General features: G+C 40.3%; 1 protein-coding gene across 1 annotated transcript in view; it reads left to right on the forward strand.

Moving 5' to 3' along the window:
• LOC127425141 (E3 ubiquitin-protein ligase TRIM7-like) overlaps positions 1-27,342 on the forward strand; it is a 116,339-nt gene that overhangs the window by 65,850 nt on the left and 23,147 nt on the right. Inside the window, exons 5-7 of the mRNA XM_051670826.1 lie at positions 13,160-13,325; positions 15,536-15,607; positions 15,716-15,736. Of these exons, the coding sequence (XP_051526786.1) occupies positions 13,160-13,325; positions 15,536-15,607; positions 15,716-15,736 (259 nt within the window). The remainder of the gene's footprint in view (positions 1-13,159; positions 13,326-15,535; positions 15,608-15,715; positions 15,737-27,342) is intronic.

Here is a 27,342-nt window from a genome sequence, read left to right on the forward strand (position 1 = left end):
TCTCAGACATTTGGCTCATTGGTCGATTCCACCTGAGAGATCCCCTCCCTGGTTTTGTATTGAACAGGAAGTTCTTGCCACTATTTCGCCATTGCAAAGCCTTTCTATCAAACTAATTGGAGAAGTTAAGTTACACCCTGTTATCTCACATTTGCACTCGGTATGGACAGAAGTGTCCAGAATTTTTAATTCGGACATTTATTTAAATGTTGCCTCGAGCATATGGCTGAATCCCAAATTATGTATTAATAAGTTCCCTTTGTGCTGGTCAGAGTGGATTGTGAGTGGGATACTACACTCAGTGACGTATATGAGAGTGGATTATTGAGATCCTTTGAAAATTTGGTTCAACATTTTGGGATTCCCAGATCTCTATAGATATTTACAGCTGCGCCACGTGCTCTGTAGTGTTTTTGGGAGTAGCACACACACCCCTAAAGCAGCAGATACTCTGGGAGAGGTGATTACTGCTTTTGGAAAAGGTCATGAGGCATCAGTGTATTACTCCCTGCTAATTCAGAGTCTGGGGGACGGAGCTTTAACTTCTATCAAGAGATTATGGGAGAAAGATTTAAACTTGGTATTGGAGGAAGGAGTGTGGGCTAGGATTCTAAAAAACATCAAGTCTGCAAGGGTGTGCCTTATGCAATTCAAGATCTTACATAGATTCTATTGGACCCCCTCTAGATTGTATAGGCTTGGTTTTAAAGACACACCCACCTGCTGGTGATGCCAATCAGAAGATGGATACACAACCCATGTTTTTTGGGGTGTGTTAAGATCCAAGAATTTTGGTTGACGGTACAGTGTTTTATATGTGACGTTTTGGGCATTCATATTTAATTTTGCCCCAGACTCTGTATTTTAGGTGATGTGGCGGTCATCAATATAGGGAATAAACATAAAAATTGGGTCCTATCCAGTGCGAGGAGTTAATAATATTAAGAAGAGGTTCTGAGATTACAGGGAATATCTGTTTTAAGAGCTTAGTTTGTATTGGATCTAATCTGACAGACAGGCAGCAACTAGTGAGAATGGGGAAATTCACCTCCAGCACATGTACAGTCAGCACTGGTGCCCCCCACGGATGTGTCCTCTCCCCACTACTCTTCTCCCTGTACACAAATGACTGCACCGCCAAGGACCCCCCTGTCAAGCTCTTGAAGTTCGCAGATGACACTGCAGTCATCGGCCTCATCCAAGATTATGATGAGACTGCATACAGAAGGGAAGTTGAACAGCTGGCCATCTGGTGCAGTCAAAACAACCTGGAGCTGAACACGCTCAAAACAGTGGAGATGATAGTGGACTTTAGGAGAACACCCCAACATTAACCCCGCTCACCATTCTGAACAGCACTGTGGCAGCAGGGGAGTAATTCAGGTTTGTGGGCACTACCATCTCAAAGGATCCGAAGTGGGAGACCCACACAGACTCAATTTTGGAAAAGGCCCTGCAGAGGTTGTACTTCCTTCGCCAGCTGAGGAAGTTCAATCTGCCACAGGCGCTGCTGATACAGTTCTACTCAGCAGTCACTGAGTCTGTACTCTGCACTTCTATAACTGTCTGGTTTGGTTCAGCTTCAGAACAACATCAGAAGACTTCAAAGGATAGTTTCGGACTGCTGAGAGGATTATTGGCACTCCCCTACCCACCCTGCTAGAACTGTACACATCCAGAGTGACAAAAAGGGCTGGTAAAATCACTCTCTACCCCATTCACCCAGCACACTTCCTTTTCGAACTGTTGCCCTCTGGCCAGCGCAACAGAGCACTGAGCACCAGAACAGCCAGGCACAGGAACAGTTTTTCCCTCAGGCCATCCACTTCGTGAACAGTTGAAACTGCCCCCAAATACTTTACTTTTGTCAATACAACAATGTGCAATATTCAATCCATCCATTCCTACTTATATCTATATTTCATTTATATTCTTTAACATATCCTACCTCATCTTCACTACATTAAATCACCTGCACATAACTGTATATCTATATATAAAACATTCGAACAACATTATTGCTCAATTGTATATTTCTCTTTTTTTTTTATCTGTTATATCTTATTTTTTTATTTTTATGTCACTATATGTATATATCTTTAATTGTATATGTTTGTATGTATTTATATATGGTTGCATTCTCTTTACACTGGAAGCTTCTGTCACAATGAGGCATACTGTATGATCCTTGTGTGCAAGCATACTTGCCAATAAAGCTCATTCTGATTCTGAACATACATGTTGTGGCTTTTGATGTTTCGATATGTTTTGTTAGCTCTTCATGATCTATGACAGCGAAGGATTGAAGTTGCTTGTGAGGAAAATTATGAGATACTGTTTTCTGTGGTACTGTGACAGACGATTGCACTAAGGGGGGAACTCAGTAAAAATGAACTGGGCCCAGTAAAAGCGCAGGGGTGGAGAGTGACGTCACTGCTCCTGAAAAGATTCTTGCTATATCTAAGGAAGGGAAATAAGTAGTTACAGTGTTTTTTTGTTTTGGTAATGATTTAATGATATGGGGTGCCAACTTCAGATGGAGGTGTTTATTTTATGTTTCAGATATTACAGAAATATAATAATATTGTGCACATACACACACACCACAGATGTTTATCTTTACCATTTTAATGGTGAATTAAAAAATATGGATGCTCTGATGTTCTCATCAAGTGTTTGCATCACTTCAGACAAGGGTACTTTGCATGTATATGGCCTATTTACACTTGGCCACTTCATGCGTTTTCAATGATCGAATAGCTATCCGATCATGAAAAAAAACAGGTGTAAATACCCTCCGAAATGCATTTGAGACAGATTGCAATCCGATCTCTCAAATAACTTCAGGAGGTGGTTTGAGATGCATTCCAGACGAAACTTGGTAAACTTTGCTCCACCCAAACAATGCTGGGTCAGCATAGGAAAAATCTGAAACATAACAGCTGTCACAGAAAATTTGCATAGGGCTTGGTCACGCAGTAAATTATAACAAAGAAAGAAATGAATGCCCGTTGTAGGAAAGACTGAAAATTTTTCCTCATTTATTTGATGCAGATCGCTGATTAAACTGAAACTTAATGCTGACATGAGCGCAGCTGATGCGCATGACACGTCTTGCCAAGACAAGCCCCGAGGGTAAGAACACAGCATGCCCATACACAGACACTGATCACTGATATATGATCAATCCAGTTTTCATGCTGACTGATCTAGAGTGGATGTGCTATGTTTTGAATTCCAATCTACGCGCCTGTACTCTATACCCCCCTCTAGTGTGCGGAACGGAACATGCCGTTTGAAAGTCTTTGCATTGTTTTGAACATAATGTTTTATGCTGCAATATAAATCGTTCTGTGTGCATTTAGGGTAATTTAGACCCTACACAAACTGATTTGAATGTTTTTTTCATGCATTCCGATTTAAAATGGTGAACAGTGTGTTGAAAATAACTTTTCATCTTTTTTTTTTTTTTTATCTCTGTAATCATGTCTCCCTGATATTTTTTGCAAGCAGATACATGTAGTGTTTATCATAGATAAGTGATGTGACAGTTACTTAATGTTGATTTCTACCATATCAAAGCCTTTTCGGCGTCAAGTGAGATGGCAGCGACCGGAGTCTGATCATTCGCCACTGACCACATGATATTGATGAAACGCCTAATGTTATCAGAAGAGCTACGACCCCCAATAAACCCCACCTGATCTATATGTATAAGAGATGTCATAACTTTACTTAATCGGTTAGCCAAAATTTTTACATCTAGCTGGATCAGAGATATTGGATGGTAACTCTTACACTCGCTTGGATCTTTGTCCTTTTTAAGAATCAGACTGATCCAGGCTTGTGTCATGGTTGGCAGAAGCTTTCCATTCTTTAATGATTCTGAATAAACTTCTAACAAAAGTGGAGCCAGTTCTGTAGCATAAGATCTAAAAAATTCAGCGGCAAAACCATCTGGCCCCGGAGCCTTGCCTGTAGGTAAGGCCTTAATTACCTCGTCAAGTTCCTCCAAGGTTATCTCAGAATCAAGAGTTTTTTTTGCTCAGTTGTCAGTTTAGGGAGTTCTAATGGTTCCACAAAATTTCTAATATCTTCATCAGTAGATGAAGACGTGGAACTATATAGATCAAGATAGAATTCTTTAAAAGCATTATTAATATCAATGACTGAGGTAAATATTTTACCACCAGCAGATTTCACTGAGGGAATAGTAGAAAAAGACTCTCTCTGCTTTATATGTCTAGCCAAAAGCTTCCTTGCTTTGTCCCCTGACTCAAAATATGACCGTCTTTCCCTGAATAACCAAAACTCCACTTTCTGCGACAAAATAGTATTTTATCTGTATTTCAAACGGGTCAATTCTCTGAGGCCATTAGACGACATTCGGTGCTTCAGCTCTGCCTCAGCACTTTTAATATTCTCTTCCATCTCCACTAGTTCTCATGCTTTGGATTTTTTGGTGAATGAGGCATACTGTATGATCCTGCCCCAAGAACCACCTTAAGTGCCTCCCAAGCCACGCCCACAGAGGATACTGAGAACCAGTAGGTCTCCATATAGACATTGATTTCAGTCTTTAGCATTTGTTGGAAATCAGGATTTTGCAAAAGGAATACATTAAAGCACCAGCTGTATGATTTATTTTTCTCTATATGTGGCAACACCTCCAAGCTCACCAGGGCATGATCTGAGACTAAAATGTTTCCAATTGAGCAATTGACAACAGATGAAATGAGGGACTTAGATAAAAAAAAAAAATCTATACTAGAATAAATCTTATGGATTGATGAAAAAAATGTATAAAAAATGTATTAACCAGATGGGTTAAAAAGTCGCCAAACATCTGCAAGACCAAGACTTTTACGCATCTTGTGAAACATCATTGTTGCTCTAGGGGGCTTACACACTTTTGCTTCACTATGATCAAGGACTGAGTCCATCAAAAGATTAAAGTCTCCTCCCAATATTATATCATGAGGGGTGCCAGCGGCTTGCAACATTCCTTCAAGATCTATAAAAAAGTCCTGATCGTCAGTATTAGGTGCATAAATATTAGCCAAAATCAACCTTTGCCCTTGAATTTCTGCTAAAACAATAATGACTCTTCCTAATTTATCTTTAATCTGTTTGAGACATTTGAATTGTAGATGTTTATTTATCAATATAATGACCCCCCTGCTCTTACTTGAGCCAGCACTAAAGAAAACATGTCCACCCCATATCTTCCCAAATTTTTCAGCTTCCTGTGGGGAAAGATGTGTTTCTTGAAGAAACACAATTTCATATTTTTTACGCTTAAGAAAATAAATAACCTTCCTTCTTTTTATGGGGTGCCCCAACCCATTCACATTCCACGTGGAGAGAGACAATCCACTCATATTAACATTTCACATTTGATATAATAGAAAAAATAAATTGTGTCAAAAACAAGATTACAAAGACCACATTTCAACATCAATGCAACAGTCAAACCCCGAACTTTCTCCAGCACAAAACAAACAGAAAAAAGAAAAATGTGCGCATTAACCCCGTGCACAACAGCACCAACCGGCGTCAATCCCTCTAAACTCAAAGAGTCCATGTACACCTACGAGAACCTCCACGACAACTTTGCCGTCGGATTGCTCAAGTCCGGTGCTTCTATACAGATTTTGTGAGACAAAATTACATAACAGGAAATACTTTGTAAAACAGACCCCAGCCAACAGGCAGAGTAAACAGAAAGAACGTGTAGATTCATTCACAGAACTGTCTTGAAGGTGTGTTCCTCCACAAAACAAATTCCAGCTGATATAAAGCTGTTCAGTTTCCTCGAACAGAGAAACAAGTGTTCAGTGAGCCAGCTGTTATGAGTGTAGCAGATGGCGTAATCATTCCAATGTCCCGCGAAAATACTCCACAAAAACAAACTCCAGCCAACAGGAGGCATAAGCACAAAGAACGAACAGATTCATCCACAACTGTCCCGAAGCAGTGTTATTCCACAAAACAAGCTCCAGCCGCTAGGCGGAACCAGCACAAAAAGAAACAAAACAGGCATCCCGGTTCCTCGGATGATCAAGAGCCAAACTCACTCGGAGGCCGCATAAAAAAAATAAATCATGACTTACTCAGTCCGTCAGCTTTATAAAAGACATGTGGTGGGCATGTGGATATTTTGCGATCATCCATAGGGACCATTCTCAATCTGGCCGGGAACTTCAGTGTAAAAGCGATCTTCTGTCAATGCAAAAGTTTCTTGTAGGAAGTGTCATTCCACAAAACAAACTCCATCCGCCAATGCAGAAAGAAACAAAAATGCCGCCCAGCTTCCTTAGACAGTCGAGTTATATACAGCGAGTCAGTCCACTCACATAAGTAACATGCAATGGTTTACTGACCCATAGTTTCTATAAAGGACAGTGGTTTTTGGGGCATAAAAATACTTTGCGGCCATCTTTGGTGTCTATCCTCAGTTTGGCCGGAAACATCAGTGCAAAAGCGATCTTCCGTTAATGTAAGAGTTTCTTACATTTTCTTACATTCTTACATCTCGTTTCTCTCTTGTCGAATTCGCAAAGTCTGGGAACAAGAAAATATTGTGATTCTTCCAAGAAAGCTTTCCTTTACTCCTTGCCTGGCGCAACATGAGATCTTTATCGGATGATCTCAGAAATTTGGCCAGAATTGATTGGGGCCTGTCTCCCTCAGCAGATCTGCGAGCTCGATTTCCAGCTTATGGCCTGTTATGTTGAGCTGACTCGGGAAGAGCTCATCCAGGAATTTCACCATATCTCTACCCTCTTCGTGCTCAGGAATTCCAACAATCTGTATATTGTTCCGATTCCTATTTTCGAGATCTTCCAATTTTTCCAAAATGTGTTCCAAGTCTGTTTTGGACGCGGGTGGATTAGCGGATAATTCCCTTTCCAATGACTCCAGACAATCGATCTGTCTCTCAACATCTGCCACTCTTGTGACTAACTCAGAGAATTTTGTTTCCATAATCGTAATAGATCGACGTATTACAGCGAGATCCTCCAAGTCAGCAACAACCTTCGTCAGCATCACCGAGATGTTGAACAGTTGACGCTGAATTTCTTCTCCCGTCACGCATTCCAAATCGAGTCCCCAGCTCGCAAGGCCGCCAGAGGTTTCAGCTAGAGCACATAAGTGTCTTTTAATGTCTCCAGAGTCTGAGGATTTTGACTTCTTTGCCATGTTTACCTCAGAGAGCAAATATGTAACTGGGTGTATCGAATATCACCAGATTATAACATAAAAATAATTAAAAACTAGCAAAGTGCACAGAGCTAGTCGCTCACACGTCTGTTTCTCGCATGGCGTCACATGACCCCCCCATATAAAGTGCTTATTAAAAGGGGGAATAACATTCGCAACTCAAAACTCACTACTCTAGAGTACTTTAAAATTATCTACTTTTTTACTCTAGTTTTTAGGACAGGTACATTTACTGTAGTAAAGTCATTTTTATTTTTATAGCGCTTTTCACAACACACATCATTTTCAAAGCAGCTTTACAGAAAATACTTTAAAAGAAAAAGAAGCTGTAATATCTGAAATGTCTTAGTGTCATAATTGTGCAGTTTGATTAAAAAAAAAAAAACTGATTATAAATTGTGCCTTAAAATAAACAATTAATTAAATAAATAATGTTTGTATTTAGACCTTCAGTGAGCAAGCTAAAGGCGACACAAGGAACACAAAACTCCATAAGATGTTGGTTAATGGAGAAAAATAACCTTCGGGGAAACCAGGATCACTGTGGGGGCTAGCTCCCCTCTGGTTAAACAGCATGAATATATTGCTAATATTAGTAATTTATGTGCAGTGTAAGTCATGGCTTAAAATGAGTAATCTAAGTAAGTGTTAGGGGCCAATGTTTAAACAAAAAGATTTTGTATGAACTGTAAAATTAGTGACTAAAATCTTTGAAGTCCATCTTGAATTAACTGCGGAAGTGCACACAGATGCATTGTCCTTTGATGTTTGGCTGATGAAGTCTTTAGTTGGTATCGTCTATGTATTCCATTTTAAGAGTGTAGTCCATCCTTTGACCAAGGTGATGCAGGCAGAGATCAGGTAGGTGCATGTTCGACTGGCAGCTTGTAACAGTTCATTATTGTGGAAGTCCATCCTAAGTCCAAGGTTCAGGTAGTGGCCAGTGAAATATCTTATGTCTTACAGTTGGAGCTGGCATCAGTTCATCCTCTGTGATGTCCATCGTAGTAGACTGAAGTGATATCTGGCTGGCACAAGCTGCAGTTAGTCATCCTCAGCAACACGTAGTTGTGGGAGTCGGACATCAGGCAGGATCGGAGCTGGATCTGGCAGGCTCTGGTAACCTCAGGATATGTATTCCGAGGTTAAGACAGGGAAACAAATAGAATAATATTAGCGTAGATGCCATTCACTTTAAAGCAGAGTTATAGAATATGACTGTAACGGGGTAAAAGGGAAAGGAGGAGGTGAGAACCGGCTTGACAATATAAATAATATTTTAATAATGAACTTAACCAAAAAGACAAACACACACACACAGGTGTCGGACAGCTGTCCGTAACTCTCTTTCTCTGCCGCACTGCCGTCTCCAGTCGGCCCTTATCCCTCTCGGGCTAATCAGCCCAATTAGGGGCCAGGTGTGCGGAATCACGACCCGGCCCCGCCCTCCGCCCTGCCACAATGACAAGTGTTTCCGGTTCTGGCAGGCCTGACTAATGCAGCATAACTATGAGTTGATGGATAAATTAGGTGTATGACTGGCTGAAAAGATGAGTCTTTAGTCTTAAACTGAAAGAGTATGTCTGAGTCCTAAATTATGGAATAGTCTATGGAATAGTCATTGTTTGGGACTCAGACATACTCTTTCAGTTTAAGTCAAGACTAAAGACTCATCTTTTCAGCCAATATAATATAATTAATTTTTTAGTTCCAACATTGCTGTTGTGTTAATTACAAAAACATTTGTAAAGTTGTACATTTTAGACAATGAAGATGGTCGGAACGCTGATGTTTTTGAAAATAAATTCACACTGGTTGAGGTGGTTGGGTGGTGATGCAGCCTGGACAGCTCGGGATGTGAATACATTTTATATAAAATTCAATGATCGGAGTCTGCTTATACCACGGTTACCACATGTAGGGCCCCAAGGAATCCTGTCCAAAAAATGGCATTAACTATAAATCATGGAATGTCACGGAATTTGACATATTTTTGAATAATGATCATTTAATAGCACAATGCACAGTTAATCAAATTAAAATTGTGATTTGTCCTCATTTGATTATTAAACTGCAAAAGGCTGCAATTTAATTGAATAAATATATATCTTGCATGTGCTGAGTCTTTCTGTCATGAACTCAGATTCCCAGCATTCACAGCAGCATCCAAACATGGCCACCGCGCACTCAAATTCCCATGCACCACCTCGATCCCAATCACCTGAGTTCTGATCAGCCTCACCTGCACATCATAACTATAGCTATCACTGCACCCTTTATAAGAGACCCTGTCACGTTCACTCACTGTGAAGTATATGCTCATTTCCCTAGTGTTTGACGTTACCAAGCCTTCTACTTTCTGCCTGATTCTCTGATATCCTTTGCCTATTTATTGACCACGAGTTTGCCTTTAGCCTGTTTACCTCTGTTTGCCAATCGCCTGACCTTCTGCCTGTACTCTTTATTGGATTTTGCCTGTCAAACAAAATCAAACAAAGGGAGTCCAAAACAGACTACAAATCCATGAAGCCTTGCTCACTAAAGGATCGAACTCTCAACTCCTGTTGGATGAGGCACACAACAGAACGTCCCTCAAACATGACATCATCAGGAGTTGAAATACCTCTGAAATGCTTCCAGAATTCTTCCAGCGACTTTGCTTGCAGTGTGTGGATGCACTTCAACGCTGCTCTCATGTGCAACCTCGTGGCACAAGGAAGTAACGTCCAACTTGAAACTGTAGCCATACAATCTCCATCTCGCTGGACGAGTTGAGATTACTCTGTGTTCAACCGAAGACTCTAACGGATCCGAAGGAGACTGCCGAGCAATTCACATCTTCATCCGTTTGCCTACAGAAGTGAAGATATTAAAGATTTCTCTTCCATCTTCAATCAAGTCGACATTTCTGAGTTCTCCGCCAGCCTGCCGAGAATCAACAGCCGTACCGCCCGCCGACAGAGCGAGGAAACGTCCTCCCGTCATCACCCGAGCCTCAAGGAACCGGGTCAAGGACGTTAAAGGACGGAGGAAAACACATTCTACCTGTGTCCTCATGCGATTCAAGTAAGAGGTTTACGTCTGGGCAGAGATAGAATATTATAGTGTGTTATTCTTGTGTACCAAGGTTTTTGCTTTTACAGTTTACAGACCGCCATGTCCGCTCATTATTAATACTCGGGGTATTAATTATCACGAATTTGTTTTGCTGTATTGTGGTCCAACCAAATTGGACTGTTGTGCAATTTTGCCATCACGGGTGAGACAGCAACTGAGTTCATCCATTAAAGAGTCAAATAACGCGGGACTTTTACGAGCCGTCCACCGTGTCTCTGAGTGATAAACTGACAGCTGTTTTCTCTCCCACTATCGCAAAATCGGCTTTAGGGCTGTCACTTCTCTCTCTCTCTCTCATACTAACCACACACACACACACACACCTTATGTGTTATAGGATTATTTTATTTCCATATCTAATCATATTCACACATCTCACAAGAGAAGTGTTTTGGTTTGTTTTGCATATGCCTGTGTCATGCTGACGGGATGTCAGTGCTCGGATTCAAACCTTCATTCATTGTTTTTTTTCCCGAAAATCGATATTCTTTGGATGTCGATTTTCCTAAGAAAACAATCTAATATTGAGACTGTTTTACTATTTGGTTATTAGTCCCTGATTCCAGGGTGGTGCCCCGTCAATGTTAATCCTTATTAATATTCTATTGATTTTTGATAATTGATAATTATCTTTGATGGTTGTTGAATTTGAATGATCAATAAGCTAGTGTTAATTTTAATTGTTTCATCGATGTTAACAATTAACGATTATTTTTGATAATTGTTGATTTTAAAGGGTTAAAAAACTAACATTGATTCTCATCAATGTTCTATTGATTTTAATAATTAATAATTATCTTTGATAATTATTAATGATTGCTAATAACCAATCTTGCTCCTAAACGTAGCACACTACATTTACTGGAGCCCCATATGAGGTTTTAATGAGTTAGATTCAATTAATTAATTTAAATATTAATTAATAACTACAGAAATAACTATCAATTATTTCTGATAGTAACACTGATCTAAACAACCAGTAAAGCCCTACAGAAGCCTGATGCTCAAACACTGAAAACGCTGCATCATGATCATCACACACGCTCTCAGTGTGTGTGTAGATGACAGAAAGCAGAGCGCTCTGAAGCACATACAGACTATATATCTATGTAATTATTGCTTTTGGGGGTTTAATAATCACACTGGGCCATGTAGCGAACTGCTTATCCGGAGGTGAGAAACTAACATCAAAAACTCACAGAAACACCAAAATGTAAAAGCTTGATTTAAATGGATATGTGAAATGGGGGGGAAGAAAAGATTTAAAAAAATATTATACTACTCTATAGTAATGTAATATTTACTGTAATTAATAATAATAATGCATTAAAGCAAAATCTGTGATGTTCTGTTGTGCAGGAATTAATTCGACAAAAATATCTGTGTTTTTTCGGATTGTGCTGTGAGGATTTTGTATAAAAGCACTTCATTTGGTACAAATAATGCAGTACTATGTTAAAACAAAGTAATTCCATTTTCATTTGATTAAACAGTTCATTTAATTAGAAACCATTTTGATAATAACATTTAATTAAACAGTGTAATATGGATTTTAGAAAAAAATAACCATCCAATGACCACAATATACATTATGACCTCTCGTGTGTTTTGCTTAAATATTACACCTGTAATAATAAATCTCCTAGAAATGTCCTGTAAAATTGTGCCTTGAAAAGAGTAGGAACTCTGGTGCAACTGGGTTACTGAAGTAACAACAGTGCAGAAACATTCAAAACATCACTATGAAAGTTTTTGAGATCTTTGTTACATGTCATTTAGCAGACGTTTTCTATCTAAACCCTAGCCTAATAGCAGAGGATTGCATAATAGCCTCTCTGGAGTAACCTGAGGTTAGTTGTCGTACTAATAAAGAATGAGGGGGATCACAGCAGGTGATGTGCTACCCAGATTTCAATGTGCAACTCCCCTCTAAAGCATGTACATGTATCCGGTCCTGCTCGAACCGGCGTCAGCCAGGATGTGAGGCGTCAGTCGCTAGTGCACCTCATGAGGCCAGGGGAGTGAGGTTTACACATATCGCACATACAAGCTGGCTCCCGTTACACTCACCCCCCTAAACCTCACTCCTATCCTGGTCATGGCACCACTGTAACTGGCCCAGCACAATCTGCTCAGAGCGGGATTCGAACCGGCGTCACCTAGCATGGGAGGCAGGCACGCTAAAGAGGCTAAATGCTACAGCCTCTAGCATCAGTCGCTAGTGCGCTTCTTGAGGCAAAGGGAGTGAAGTTTACACATACCGCGCAGCTATCATGTTCCAGCTGGCTCCCGTTACATACACAAAACATAGACTACAAGAACAGGTCAAATAAATAATAATTTAGTAATTCTTTGGTAGTGTTCTTCCAGAAAAACACTGACATACTGTATACTTCCTTCAGGAAATATCTGCATGAAAATTGTTATTTTCTGTTTTACAACAAGCCCACTAAAAAAAGAAAAAAGAAAAAACAATATGCTAAAGAAATAAGCTTGTTGTATGCTTGTTTTGAAGACAAAGCTCCCAACTGTCCTCAGAACCTAGTGACAAACAGTAAATGATAGAATCAAGATTTGCTCTTAGATCCATAGGAACTTGATCCAGCAGATCTTGGATAAAGGGCAAACAGGTCCCCTAATGGGTCAAGAGGCCAAAGGCTGCATCTACCATGACCCACATTATAGCGCTGTCCTTTTTCGAAACACCTCAACATAAGCCATCTACTCTGTTTTAGCTTCACGTTCCATTTCACCAGAACATGTGGCCTTGTAATGTTTCAATGGGACTCTGCGGAATAATAATCTTTTTTCTTGACAGAGTTTTGAAGAGCTCAGCAGTCCGCTGCAGGATATGGAGACACAGGAGGAGGCAGAGTTGAATCTGACACTGCAATTCTCTCTTGGGGAGGTGAAAACGGCTTTAGGAGACATCCGTGAAAGGCTGGATGACATACGACTAGGGGAAGTGCATTATAGGCACTCAGGTGAGAAATTGCCATGTGGTACAATGCATAGAATATTAGCACATTACACTGCACAAAGAGAGTGCTTAAAGGGGTCATGACTTGAGGAATCACATTTTCTGACATATAAAAGGTCATTGTACTATAAAAACATACTGTAAGTTTCAGAACTGAAAACTTCCTCAATAGAAAAAGAGCATTTATTTAAACCAAGCTGCAAAAATGGATCATTGGGAATTTGTGGAACTTGTGACATCACAAAGACCAAATACATCTGCATATGACTGCCTCTTCAGCAAGACATCGATGCCTATTTTTCTGTCATTGCACCCTTGGCCCTGCCCACTGGTACAAAGTCAGTCACACAGGTGAAGAGGACAGAGATGGGCCTGTCATGGGTGATTCATCCAAAGTTGTCTTACACAGGACACCTTCATGTGGCTATCTGGATTTAAATGTTTTTTTACATAAACTTGCATGGCTTTGACTGTTATCATACATCTCGCGCCACTTTTAAGACACATTGTCAAGTTATAACTCTAAAAAGGATCCCCCATTGTGTTTCATTCAGCTATTCTGTCTTGCTGTTGTGCTGTTTTGAAGGCATCCTGGACCATTTTTGCACCCATTTGTACTATTTTTAATTGTTTGTCTTTTGTAATCGTGGATGTCTTTGATCATTTTGATGCGTTTCCGGCAATGTGTGCCGCATTTTAAAAGTGGTACAAGCGCAACTTTTAAAAACTCGTCACATTCTGCTGCTGACTGGGAGAAACACATACAGTCCTGTGTGTAAACAAACATGGAAGATGTGAGATGATAAGACCAGCATCAATACCATGTATTGTATTATGTTTGAGTATTCAGAAGATTTCAGTATGGATTGCTTTTAAAACAGTCACAATATGATTCAAGCTTTGCAAAGGAACTGTTATTGAAAGATGGAGCAGTTAAATTTGGACTATTGGATGAAAAACCATAAGTAACCAATTTCAATCGTGAATATTGCATATGTCATGACTGTGATAGTTTATGGTGCAGCTTGAGTGAACAGTTTAATACATTCAGATGAAATGTGTTGGGTGTATGTGATATGTTAACCCTGAAATGTAGTTCCATAATGTTGTGTGGAGTTTGTTCATTTTCTTCAGATTGCGTTTCAAAAATGGCTGTTTTGGAAGGGCTGCACAATGTTAGCCAATCACAACAGTGGCTGTTTACAGTGAACTGGTACTAAGAATTCTTTGTATTTGGTACTAAAGACTATGTGCCCCTTTTGTTTTAATCAAGCATTGCGTTAGTTCTGGCAGGTCACGTTAGTCAATTATTCATGACGGTTCTTTTTAAGTTCTCCATTCATTCATTCTCTCAGCTGCCTTTCCATTGTATGGCTGCAAGCTGCACTTAACACTCTCCTCCATCCCCAGCTTCAGATCTTGTCTGACAGCTCTTTACCTTTAATTCTCCTAACATCTGTCTTGTTAATTTGTGCTTTTATGAATTCTGGACTAGCAATCTATTGTAAATCTATCTTCAATGCATTATTGTACTTTGTTCTCAATTTACAATCTTGTTAAATATTTTAAAGTTAAATCAAGTGATCAATCAATACAAAATAAATTATTTAATGTACATTAATGCATATGAAATAATTTTTACCTAATTGTAATATTATTCTGCTGGATCTGTTCTGTTACCCTTGAAGGATTTTATTCACTGCACTCCCTGCTCTGTCCATTAAGGGCTGCAGGGATGGACGGGTAGTTTGTCCAGAGAAAAACCATACCGTCAACACCAACAGATTGCTTTAAATTGTCAATTAAAGTTAAACATTTGATGTAAAGTGGTCCAGACTAAAATGACAGCATACACTTGAGCTGGCATGGACTACAAAAGTTGTTCAAAGTTGTTCAAAATGTGATGATTCATGCAATCCAACTTGATTTTGAATATTCCAAAGAGCATCTTGTTTCTTGCTTCTTGCATAAAATAAAATAAAAAAAATCCAACCTTTTGTACAAAGAAGTTAACATGCGCAATGTCACAAATTTGCTTACATTTAATTGGTGACTTAGAAATAGTGGATTTTCGAGAGAAAATAAAGAGAAGTTATGCCACAAAATGAAGAAATACATATGATTCTGCACTATTTCTTGTTGACTCATAAAATAAATAAATATTGTCATTTAAGAAGAGTTTGTGTCTCTGTATGTGTGTGTTTTCTGTGACAGTGTCGACATTAGCAGAGAGTGAGAGTATGTTGAGTGTTCGCACTATGAGAAGAAAGGAGTGGTCACTGAAAGGTAAACAAATAAAAACACATGAACATCACCCTGACTATATAAATTAATCTGTAGCACATAGAGCTGAAATACGTTTTTTTCTGAAATCTTTCATTTTATGTTTTACAGATCTACGGAAAATAAAAATAGGTATGTATATGTGTTTCAATACATCAACTCATTTGATTCTTCGTTTTAACTTCAAGGTTAATGGTGCGTTCCAAATTGCATACTTCTGCAGTATTCTACGCCATTTTGTAGTGCAGTAGTGTGTTAATGCAAAAGCACTGAAGAGTATCACTAGTACCTGGATGATGTACTTCTTCAACCGAAATAAGAGTAACAGAGTGTAATGTTGGACACTTATTTTGCAACTACTTGGCGCTTGAGCTTGCCCAACGTAGTGCAAGGGGTTACCTGGCCTCACAAAACTTAATTGTAAATGTGGCAACTAGTGAAACTTCTGTGCAGACAGCACTTTGCAAATGAGTTGAGTGCTTTAACATCACACCATGCTGTGTGAATATGTACATTATTTGACATACAAGTGTTGAAATGAGTTTGGTTAATGTATTAAATCTAGCGACATATCACGTGTTTGTAACGTCACTTTGATTAGCTCAAAAACACGAATGCTTCGGTGCAGTAAAAAAATAAAAAAAATAAAAAAAGTGTTCCATTTGGGCCAGTACTAAACTTTGAAAATTCATACACTATATGGCCAGTGCATCATATATATCTATACGTAGATATTGTTAGCAGCTGTTTCTATGGCGTGCGATACATCGGCGCATCCGCCATATTGGATAGGTTAAGAGCCGTCGGTCAACACACGAATGTAAATTGACAGATACGGTCCGCAAAAGTCTATTGTCTTTTCCAGCCAACTTTCAGATTATCTGATTTTCCATAAACACTGGGAAATATTTTAGATGATATAAAAAATCCTGACTTCACTTCTAAAACTGTTTTTCTTTCCTTAGCAAACTGCAAATAAAGTCCTCTACAAATGAATATATCATGGCAAACATACTGAAAATTAGCACCCAGCCAGTCAATTCATTAAAATAACTGTTTCTACACAAAAGCAATTTATGCAGAGTTCTGAGGCTTCTTCTCCATTTACTTAGATTCAAACAGCTCTCCTTGTTGAACGTACTAAGATGGTGCCATGGTTGACGCATTTGAACTAGCCGAATGAGGCATCTACGTATGTCTATTTGTTCTATAGTGATGTACATTTACATTTATTCATTTGGCAGACGCTTTTATCCAAAGTGACTTACAAAAGAGGAAAACATAAGCGAATAATCTTAAGGAGACAGCGGTATGAAAAGTGCTGTATTACAAAGTTTCACTAGCATCATAATAGTATTCAAAACAGAATAAAGTGCAACAGAATTATTATTATTATTTTTTTTTAAATGACTGGTTAAGTGTTCATGGAAAAGATGTGTTTTTAGTCGTTTTTTGAAGACAGAGTGTGAGTCAGCTTCACGGATGGAGTTGGGAAGGTCGTTCCACCAACGTGGTATGATGAAGCTGAGAGTCCAGGAAAGTGTTTTGGTGCCTCTTTGTGTTGGTACAACAAGGCGATGTTCCTTAGCCGACCGCAGGCTTCTAGTGGGCTCATAGCTCTGCATAAATGATTTTAGGTATGCTGGAGCAGACCCAGTGACTGTTCTGTATGCCAGCATCAGAGCCTTGAATTTGATACGTGCATCAACCGGCAACCAGTGGAGAGAGACAAGGAGTGGTGTAACATGTGCTCTCTTTGGTTCATTAAAGACCAGATGTGCTGCTGCATTCTGGATCATTTGCAGGGGTCTAATTGCACATGCAGGGAGGCCTGCAATGTGAGCGTTACAGTAGTCCAGTCTAGTTATGACAAGTGACTGGACAAGCAGTTATATGGCATGTTAAGAGAGGAAGGGTCTTATCTTCCTGATATTGTAGAGTGTAAATCTACATGATCTTGCGGTCTTTGAGATGTGGTCTGTAAAATTTTGTCTGTTGTCGATGGTTACCCCTAGATTTCTGATCGATTTGGAAGGAGTTACTGTAGTTGCACCCAGCTGCATGGTGATGTTGTGTTCAACTGCAGGGTTGGCTGGAAAGACAAGGAGTTCAGTCTTGGCTGGGTTGAGTTGCAGGTGGTGCTCCTACATCCAGGCCGAGATGTCTGCCAGGCAGGCACAAATTCGAGCAGTCACTGTGGTGTCGTTGGGCTGGAAAGACAAGTAGAGTTGCGTGTCATCAGCGTAGCAGTGGTAAGAGAAACCATGTGCCTGAATGATGGGTCCCAGTGATGTTGTGTATATAGAGAAGAGAAGTGGCCCAAGCACTGATCCCTGAGTTACCCCAGTAAGTAGCTGATGTGGCTTGGATACCTCACCTCTCCAGGCTACCTTGAAGGACCTACCTGAGAGATAGGAATTACACCAGTCAATCACAGTTCCTGTGATGCCCAGCGATGAGAGGGTAGAGAGTAAGATCTGATGGTTGACTGTGTCAAAGGCTGCAGAAAGGTCCAGCAGAATCAGGACGGATGATCTGGATTCAGCTTTCGCCCATCTCAGCGACTCAGTGACAGACAGCAGGGCAGTCTCGGTGGAGTGTCCACTTTTGAAGCCTGACCGATTGTCATCCAGCAGCTTGTTCTGTGAAAGATAGGCAGAGATTTGATTGAAAACTGCCCTTTCAAGTGTTTTTGCCATGAATGGGATGTGAGAGACTGGTCTGTAGTGTTCTGTTTGTGTGGGATTAAGTGTGGGTTTCTTCAGCTGGGTGGTTACTCGAGCCTGCTTAAATGTAGTGGGAAAAGTGCCTGTAAGTAGAGATGTGTTAATTATGTGTGTGAGTGCAGGTAGGATGGACAGAGAAATGGCCTGGAGAAGGTGAGAAGGAATGGGGTCAAGGGAACAGGTGGTGGGGTGGTTGGAGAGGAGGAGTTTAGAGACCTCCGTGTCAGAGGAGAGAACATAGAGACAGAAGAGTTGCATACAGGAGACAGGTGTTTGACAGGGCGTGGTGCTGAGAATGTATTGCTGATGGTTGTAACCTTATTAGTAAAAAATGTGGCGAAGGCATCTGCTGTCAGTGATGTGTCTGGTGGTGGAGGGCAGAGAAGTGTGTTGAATGTTCTAAACAAACTGCGAGTGCCTGTGGTGCTGTTGATCTTGTCCTGGTAATAGGAGGTTTTTGCAGATTTAACGTTATCTGAAAAAGTTGCAAGCAGAGACTGATATTTACCTAGATCTGATGGATCTTTAGATTTCCGCCATCTCCTCTCAGCTGCCCTGAGGTCAGTCCGATGTTCAAGAAGGCCATCAGACAGGGGCCTGGGTAGCTCAGTGGTAAAATACGCTGGCTACCACCCCTGGAGTTCGCTAGTTCGAATCCCAGGGCGTGCTGAGTGACTCCAGCCAGGTCTCCTAAGCAACCAAATTGGCCCGGTTGCTAGAGAGGGTAGAGTCACATGGGGTAACCTCCTTGTGGTCGCTATAATGTGGTTTGTTCTCGGTGGGGCGCATGGTGAATTGAGCGTGGTTGCCGCGGTGGATGGCATGAAGCCTCCACACGCGCTATGTCTCTGTGGCAACGTGCTCAACAAGCCACGTGATAAGATGCACGGGTTGACTGTCTCAGACGCGGAGGCAACTGGGATTCGTCCTCCGCCACCTGGACTGAGGCGAATCACTATGCGACCACGAGGACTTAGAGCGCATTGGGAATTGGGCATTCCAAATTGGGAGAAAAAGGGGGAAAAAAATCCCCCCCCCAAAAAAAAAAAAAAAAAAAGGACATCAGACAGCCAGGGGCTGGGTGGTGTAGCACGTGCTGGCCTAGAGGAGATATGACAGATGTTGTTAAAGTAGAGCTTAAGTGTTTACATCAAGCGTGATAAATACATTTAGTGTGGGAAGAGAGGTAGAGACATCAGTGGAAAGGTGTGAGGGTCATGTTGAATTGAACAAAGTATTGATCAGAGACATGTAAAGGAGTAACAAGAATATTTGAGTTGGTACAGTTACGTGTAAAAATGAGGTCCAGCTGGTTGCCCGATTTGTGAGTTGTGGTGTGTAGTTTTTCCAAGTCAAATGAGGCCAGGAGAGTATTCAGTTCAGTGGCCTGTGGCTTGTCTTGGTGTATGTTGAAATCAGCAAGAACCACAAGTGGCCTACCATCCTCCGGCAAAGAGGACAGCAGGACATCCAACTCCTCAAGAAAGTTTGTCAGCTGACCTGGAGGGCGATTTTGGTGGGTTGCATTGTAGTAATAGCATGGAATTCAAAACTAGTATTGTTACATAGTGAAGAGTGAGGTGAAAAAGTTCAGTTGTTATGAATGAGCAAACCTGTTCCCCCTACCGGTGTGTCGAGGGGTGTGAGAGAAGTTGTTGTTGGAGAGAGCAGCAGGTATTGTTGTATCCTCTGGATGTATCCATGTTTCTGTCAGTGCCAGGATGCTGAGGGTGGACTGCGTGGCAAAGGCTGGAATGAAGTCAGCTTTGTTCACAGCTGACTGGCAGTTCCAGAGCCCCACTGAGAAAGAGAGCGGAGCAGGTGCTGAAGTGCAAAGTGGCCGTAGGTTGTGTGGGTTGCGTTTGGTCTTGCATCGGTATCGTGTAAACGGTCTGTTACAGATAACAGGGATGTGCTTGAAGGCATATGTTATTCGTGAAGTAGACATGTTAGTATATAGAAGGAAAATAAGAAGATAGACACAATAACAAGATACTTAAGTGCTATGGTGAGTGGCGCCTTGTCGTGTCCTTGCTCGGTGGACTCACACAGGTAGACTCGCTGGTCTTTACCCAAATAGGTCTTCACACGAGGAGGGCTTTACACGAGGGCTACCACTTCCGCTGCCGCTTTCGCGTCAGCATTCAAGTCAAATATATACACGATGATAATGAGCCGTTCAATGAAAAAAAAAAAAACAGGACACGCCTTAATGCTACTTAGCACAACAAAGCTAGTCACATGGTCAACTGAAACGAAGGGTCGCGCGAGGTGACAAGTGCGACTTCCGTACACCGCAAATAAATTATGCTGCACTTTAGCAATAAATAATACTCTAAAACAAGTGAAGCACTGTTTATAGACACTAAAAACCACGACAGTTTTACAAACACTGGACAACCACCGCTAAATCTAGCAGTGAATAACCTGGGACAAGTCAAAACAATATAGCACACACACACCATCCAACGTTTAAGCGACGTGAGTTCAAGTAAACAAACAGCACAAGTCTAGCAATGAATACCACTCTACAACAGAGTAAAACAATGAAATAAACACACTTACATGCAACTGCAGACTCCTGTAGATAGATCACTTCTCCTGTACAGCTTCCAAATGTTGAACATATGAGTTTGAAATGCCCTTTGTTGATGTATGTAGCATCACAATGCAAGTATGCATTACAGTAAAAAAAGAAAAGAAAAATAAATATTGTTTTTTAGTTAATGACCCTTTAGAAAATCAACCATGGTTTTATTAATACTTTTGTAACTATGACATTATTAAACGCTGTGCCCAAAACATTTTATGGGTGAGTGTAAAGTCACGGAAATGTTATTGACATAAATTGTTGCCCTATAACCCACCAGTCAATGGAAAATATTATGTTACAGTGGCGAACTTCACTACCAAATGGTTTTAAATTCAGGACAGTCTTAAATCACACAAATTAAAGATTGTCATATATTCAGCCGAGCATGTTTATTTTCATTAAATCATACAAAGATCCATAGTGCCAGAAGTGCTTTTTTGAAATACAGCAAAAAGAAAAAGATTGCAAATTACTAGCTAGATATGTTTCAACATCATAGGCCACACACGTCACTCTTCCCACAGTTCAGAACCACTGGAATGGACAGCGGCAATTAACTGATCTGACCACCAAAGACAATCGTAACCTAAATGAAATGTAACGTAGAAACGGCAGATTACATTCCTTACTCTTAAACAGACACTGCGCCTTAACATTACAACTATAAAACAGACAGAGCATAACAGAAGGACATGATTGTCAGATCACCACTTCATAGCCTCAGACTAACCAGAAACAGTGACCTAATATCTATGACCTATTATCAATAATACAGATTTTTAATAAATATTAACTTAAACTTACCTTTACTTGAACACAAAATCCATGCATCTCTCCTTTCGAATGAACATCTTCATCACTTTGTTGTAAAAGTCGCCCGCTTGCTGAAACTTCATTAGCCTCTCTTTCTCGATTGAAATTAGGGCCAACGATGTCAGCCATCCTTGACCTGTGTGATTTCGACTGAGGGTCTTCACTCTCTTCATTGTAGAAAAAGACCTCTCCACAAATGCTGTTGTTGCTGGTATTGTCAAGATTAACTTAAGCAACTTTGTTACCTGAGGAACTGTTTCTACCAAATCATGTTGGACTAGAAATCGAATTATTTCCACAGGTGTTTTGTCCCTCATCTCCTCTATTTGGTAAAGTCCAACAAGATCGGCTGTAAGTGACTCGACATGTAGGCGAAGGTAGAATCCATATGCAAGAAGTTTATTACAATCAGCAAACAAATCCAAGACACAAGGCAGAGACATAATCATTGAAGCAGGCAAAGTAGTCGTTACACAGGTAATCAGTCCAACCAGGCAAACAGAGCAAAACAGTAATCCAAAATCAGTAATCCAGTAAAGCAGGCACAATGGTCATAACAAGTAGACAACGAAACAGACAATGAGAATAATGCTTGGTAAGGCAGTGAAACTGGCAATACTTTGCAAAGTCACAATGGAGAAGCATGGCTATTTATATAGTACAAACAGGAAGTCACCATAGAAGAAACGGTATCGTGTCAGTATTCGGGAGAGGGCTCCCTCTGGTGGTCGGCTGAAGGGATATCAGCTTCATTCATTATATCGGCCTTGAGTCTGACAAAGTCAAAGTATTTAGCATACACTGCCAGGTTCTCAAACTTTTTGTTGTCAAACTCTTTTGACATTTGGATAAATTGCTTGCAGTCAACAAGGCCAACGAAACTCAAACTATTGAAGTTGTGCTTGCATTTGTGTGGTGATATCTTTATAAATCCTGTCAAATGTTTCCTCCTCTCATCCCTGATGGACTGGTTGTTTCTTGCTCGCCCTTCCTTGAGGTTGAGTTGGATGCATTTCTGAAGAATTTGCTAATCGTAAACATCAAAGTCCTGCTGTTTGTTATCCAAAGCAGCCATCATGTCCTTTATTAGAGCACAACAATAGCCAATGTCCATGCCCATTTTCTGAAGCACATTGAAAAGTGAATCCGTCAAATTGAAAATGTCCTCATAGATGCCAAGGAGAAAGCACGTTGAGGATTTTGCCAGCCAGGCATCATATCCCGCAGCCATCACATGTGTGTCATTATCCCAGGCCACTGGATTATTGATCATATACTGAAACATAATCTTTAAATCCGAGTAGTGGTGACTAATTGTCTAAACAAGGCGTGAGGGTGAAGACCATCTTGTCGGCGCAGCTCTCGGTATCCGTTGCTTGACTACCTCATCCAGGAGTTTTGTGCACTTTGTTGATTTGTCGAAGAATGAAGAAAGCCCTTCCAATGTTTTGAAAAATATGTGGCATTCTGAAATAGATCTAGCTGACTGTGACAGTAGGAGGTTTAGTTTGTGGGCATAACAATGCGTGAAAATAGCCTCTGGAATTTTTTTTTCTTGGATCTTGGCCTGCACACCATTTAAATGCAATGCCATAACTGTAGCTCCATCATATGTTTGTGCAATTAATTATTCAGAGCAGTTAAATTTGTCCAAAGTTCCCAAAACATATTCATCAGCAGTACATTCATCACTCATATCATCAAAACCCAAAAACACTTCTTTCACCTCTTGATTCAGTACGTGGTGCAGTATGACTGATACCTGGGCTTTATTTGTGAAGTCTGTTGATTCATCAACTTCTACAGAAACAAAGGGTACTTCATAAATTTCAGTTTTAATGTTATTGATGATAATGTCTCTGATAGCCTCAATCAGATCATTCTGGATCTTATTAGATAAGCCCAAGAAAACAGTGGATGACCTTAAATGCATGACTAAATTCACATCATACTTTGCAATGAGATGAACAAGTTCTACGTAGTTCCCATTGTTCAAAGAGCCATTGCCTTCCTCGTCGCCCTGAAATACTAATTCTTGCTTGGTTAGATAGCAGGTAGCATCAATCAGTTTGTTTATTGTTTCTCTATTTTCTTTAACTTTTGTGAAGTTCAGTTGTTAATCTCATTTGTTCTTTGAGACTTAAGTCTATATGGCTAGAGCCAAATGTTTATTTGTAATTAAAGAAAATTACTGATTCAAAGAAAAAACACAACAGAGAAAAACACAACACATACACACCGAATCAACATTTAACTTTTAACCCCCACTAATATCCCTCCCCAAACACCAACCCCACCCTAACCCCCAACAAACACCCCCGTGGTCACATGAAATAATACACACACAAAAAAACAACAAAAGAAAAAAATTAATATATAATAAACATACATAATTAAACTAAACTTCTCTCTCCCCATCCCTTCCCCGAGAGTCCCCCAAATCCGCCAAATACCTACCCAACTTTCTGATAAACAAGTCCCCAAACCCCAGCCTTCTACCTGCCACCTCCTCAAAAGCTGCCACCCTCCCCATCTCCACACACCACTCTGGAAATGATGGCGCTCCGTCCGACTTCCAACCCTGTAAAATAATTTGTCTGCCAATCATAATACTAGTCAGAACCCAATTTTTTTTTATATATTTGTCCCCCAAATTTATGACCGCCCCATCGCCCCAAATACAAAGTCTGGGGCAATGTAAAATTTGAGTGCCTAAAACATCACACAATAAGGTGGGTGTGTCTTTAAGACCAAGCCTATATAATCTAGAGGGGGTCCAATAAAATCTATGTAAAACCTTAAATTGCATAAGGCGAACCCTTGCATCTCTAGATGCAGACTTGACATTTTTTAGAATCCTAGCCCACACTCCTTCCTCCAGTACCAAGTTTAAATCTTTCTCCCATAATCTCTTAATAGAAGTTAAAGCTCTGTCCCCCAAACTCTGAATTAGCAGGGAGTAATACACTGATGCCTCATGACCTTTTCCAAAAGCAGTAATCACCTCTCCCAGAGTATCTGCCGCTTTGGGGGGGGTGGTGCTACTCCCAAAAACAATACAGAGCAGGTGGCACAGCTGTAAATACCTATAAAACTGAGATCTGGGAAACCCAAAATAATGAACCAAATTCTCAAAAGATCTCAACACTCCACTCTCATACAGGTCACAGAGTGTAGTAACCCCCCTCACAATCCACTCTGACCAGCAGAAAGGGGACTTATTAATACATAATTTAGGGTTCAGCCATATGCTTGAGGCAACATTGAAATAAATGTCCGAATTAAACACTCTGGACACTTTTGTCCATACCGAGTGCAAATGCGAGATAACGTGGTGTAACTTAACTTCTCCGATTAGTTTGATAGGCTTTGCAATGGCAAAATAGGGGCAAGAACTTTCTGTTCAATATAAAACCAGGGAGGGGCTCTTTCAGGTAGAAGTGACCAATGGGCCAAATGTCTGAGACCGAATGCATAATAATAAAACAAAATCTTAGGTAGGCCTAGCCCACCTTTGTCAATCGGCCTATATAACTTATTGAAATGTTATCTGGGACACTTACCATTCCAAATGAAGGACTTTGCTATGCTATCAAATTGCTTGAAATAAGAGGGGGAAATCTACAGGGAGACATTGTAGCAGGTAGTTGAATTTCAGAATACAATTCATTTTAATAACATTAACCTTCCCAATCATAGATAAATGTAATGAAGCCCACCTGCCCCATCACTCGAAAACCTTTTTATTAAGGGGTCAAAATTAACTAAATCAGACAAATTTGCTGGGAATAAAATGCCCAAATACTTAATGCCTTGTTTGGGCCACTAAAAGGAGCCCGGCTGGAAAGCCGTTATTGGGCAGTATGCTGTCAGGGCTAAAGCTTCGGATTTAGACCAATTTACTTTGTATCCCGAGAACTTAGGAAAGGAATTAATAATCCTATTGAGGCAAGGTATAGATCTAATGGGGTCAGAGACGAATAATAAAATATCATCTGTGTAAAGCAAAAGCTTATGCGCCATACCTCCCGCCACCACCCCTGGAAAATCATCTTCCCAGGGCTAGACAGAACAATAATGGGGAAAGAGGGCAACCCTGCCGGGTGCCCCTATCCAGAGTAAAATAATCTGAAATTAATCCATTTGTTTGTACCGCCGCTAACGGGTGTCTATAAAGTAACTTAATCCATCCAGTAAAAGTATTCCCAAACCTGTATATTTCCATAATCTTAAAAAGATAATCCCATTCTACCATATCAAATGCCTTTTCGCCGTCAAGTGAGGTGGCCGCGACCGGAGTCTTATCATTCGCCACTGACCACGTAATATTGATGAATAACGCCTAATGTTATCAGAAGAGCTGCAGCCCCGAATAAACCCCATATGATCTATATGTCATATGTCATAAGAGATGTCATAACTTTACTTAATCGGTTAGCCACAATCTTTGACAATATTTTAATGTCTAGCTGGATCATGGAAATTGCATGGTAACTCTTACACTCACTTGGATCTTTGTCCTTTTTAAGGATCAGACTGATCTGGGCTCGTGTCATGGTTGGTGGAAACTTTCCATTCTTTAATGACTCCGTATAAACTTCTAACAAAAGTGGAGCCAATTCTGTAGCATAAGATCTAAAAAATTCAGCAGCAAAACCATCTGGCCCCGGAGCCTTACCTGTAGGCAAGGCATTAATTACCTCGCCAAGCTCTTCCAAAAGTATCTCAGAATCAAGAGAATTTTTTTGCTCAGTTGTCAGTTATAGAGTTCTAATGTTTCCACAAAGTTCCTAATATCTTCATCAGTAGACGAAGATATGGAACTATAAAGATCAAGATACAATTCTTTAAAACCATTATTAATATCAATGGCCGAGGTAACTATTTCCCCACCAGCAGATTTCATTGAGGGAATCTAGCCAAAAGCTTCCATGCTTTGTCCCCTGACTCAAAATATGACTGTCTTGCCCTGAATAGCCAAAACCCCACCTTCTGCGACAAAATAGTGTAATATCTGTATTTCAATCAGGTCAATTCTCTGAGGCCATCGGATGACATTCGGACTTCAGCTCTGCCTCGTCACTTTTAATATTCCCTTCCAACTCCACGAGTTCTCTTGCTTTGGATTTTTTAGTGAATGATGCATACGTATGATTTGGCCCCTAAGAACCGCATTAAGTGCCTCCCAAGCCACGCCCACAGAGGATACTGAGGACCAGTTGGTCTCCATATAAACATTAATTTCAGCCTTTAACATTTGTTAAAAAAATCAGGATTTTGCAAAAGGGATACATTAAAGCGCCAACTATATGATTTCTTTTTCTCTGTATTTGGCAACACCTCTAAACTCACCAGGGCGTGATCTGAGACTAAGATGTTTCCAATTGAGCAATCAACAACAGATGAAATGAGGGACTAGTCTTATTTTTAAAAAATCTATTCTAGAATAAATCTTATGGACTGATTAATAAAATGTATAGGCCCTACCAGATTGGTTCAAGAGTCTCCAAATATCTGTAAGGCCAAGATTTTTACATATCCTGTGAAGCGTCAGTGTTGCTCTAGGGGGCTTGCACACTTTTGCTTCACTATGATCAAGGACCGAG

Source organism: Myxocyprinus asiaticus, chromosome 34 (genome assembly GCF_019703515.2).
Source record: "Myxocyprinus asiaticus isolate MX2 ecotype Aquarium Trade chromosome 34, UBuf_Myxa_2, whole genome shotgun sequence".
NCBI classification, from domain to species: Eukaryota; Metazoa; Chordata; class Actinopteri; order Cypriniformes; family Catostomidae; genus Myxocyprinus; species Myxocyprinus asiaticus.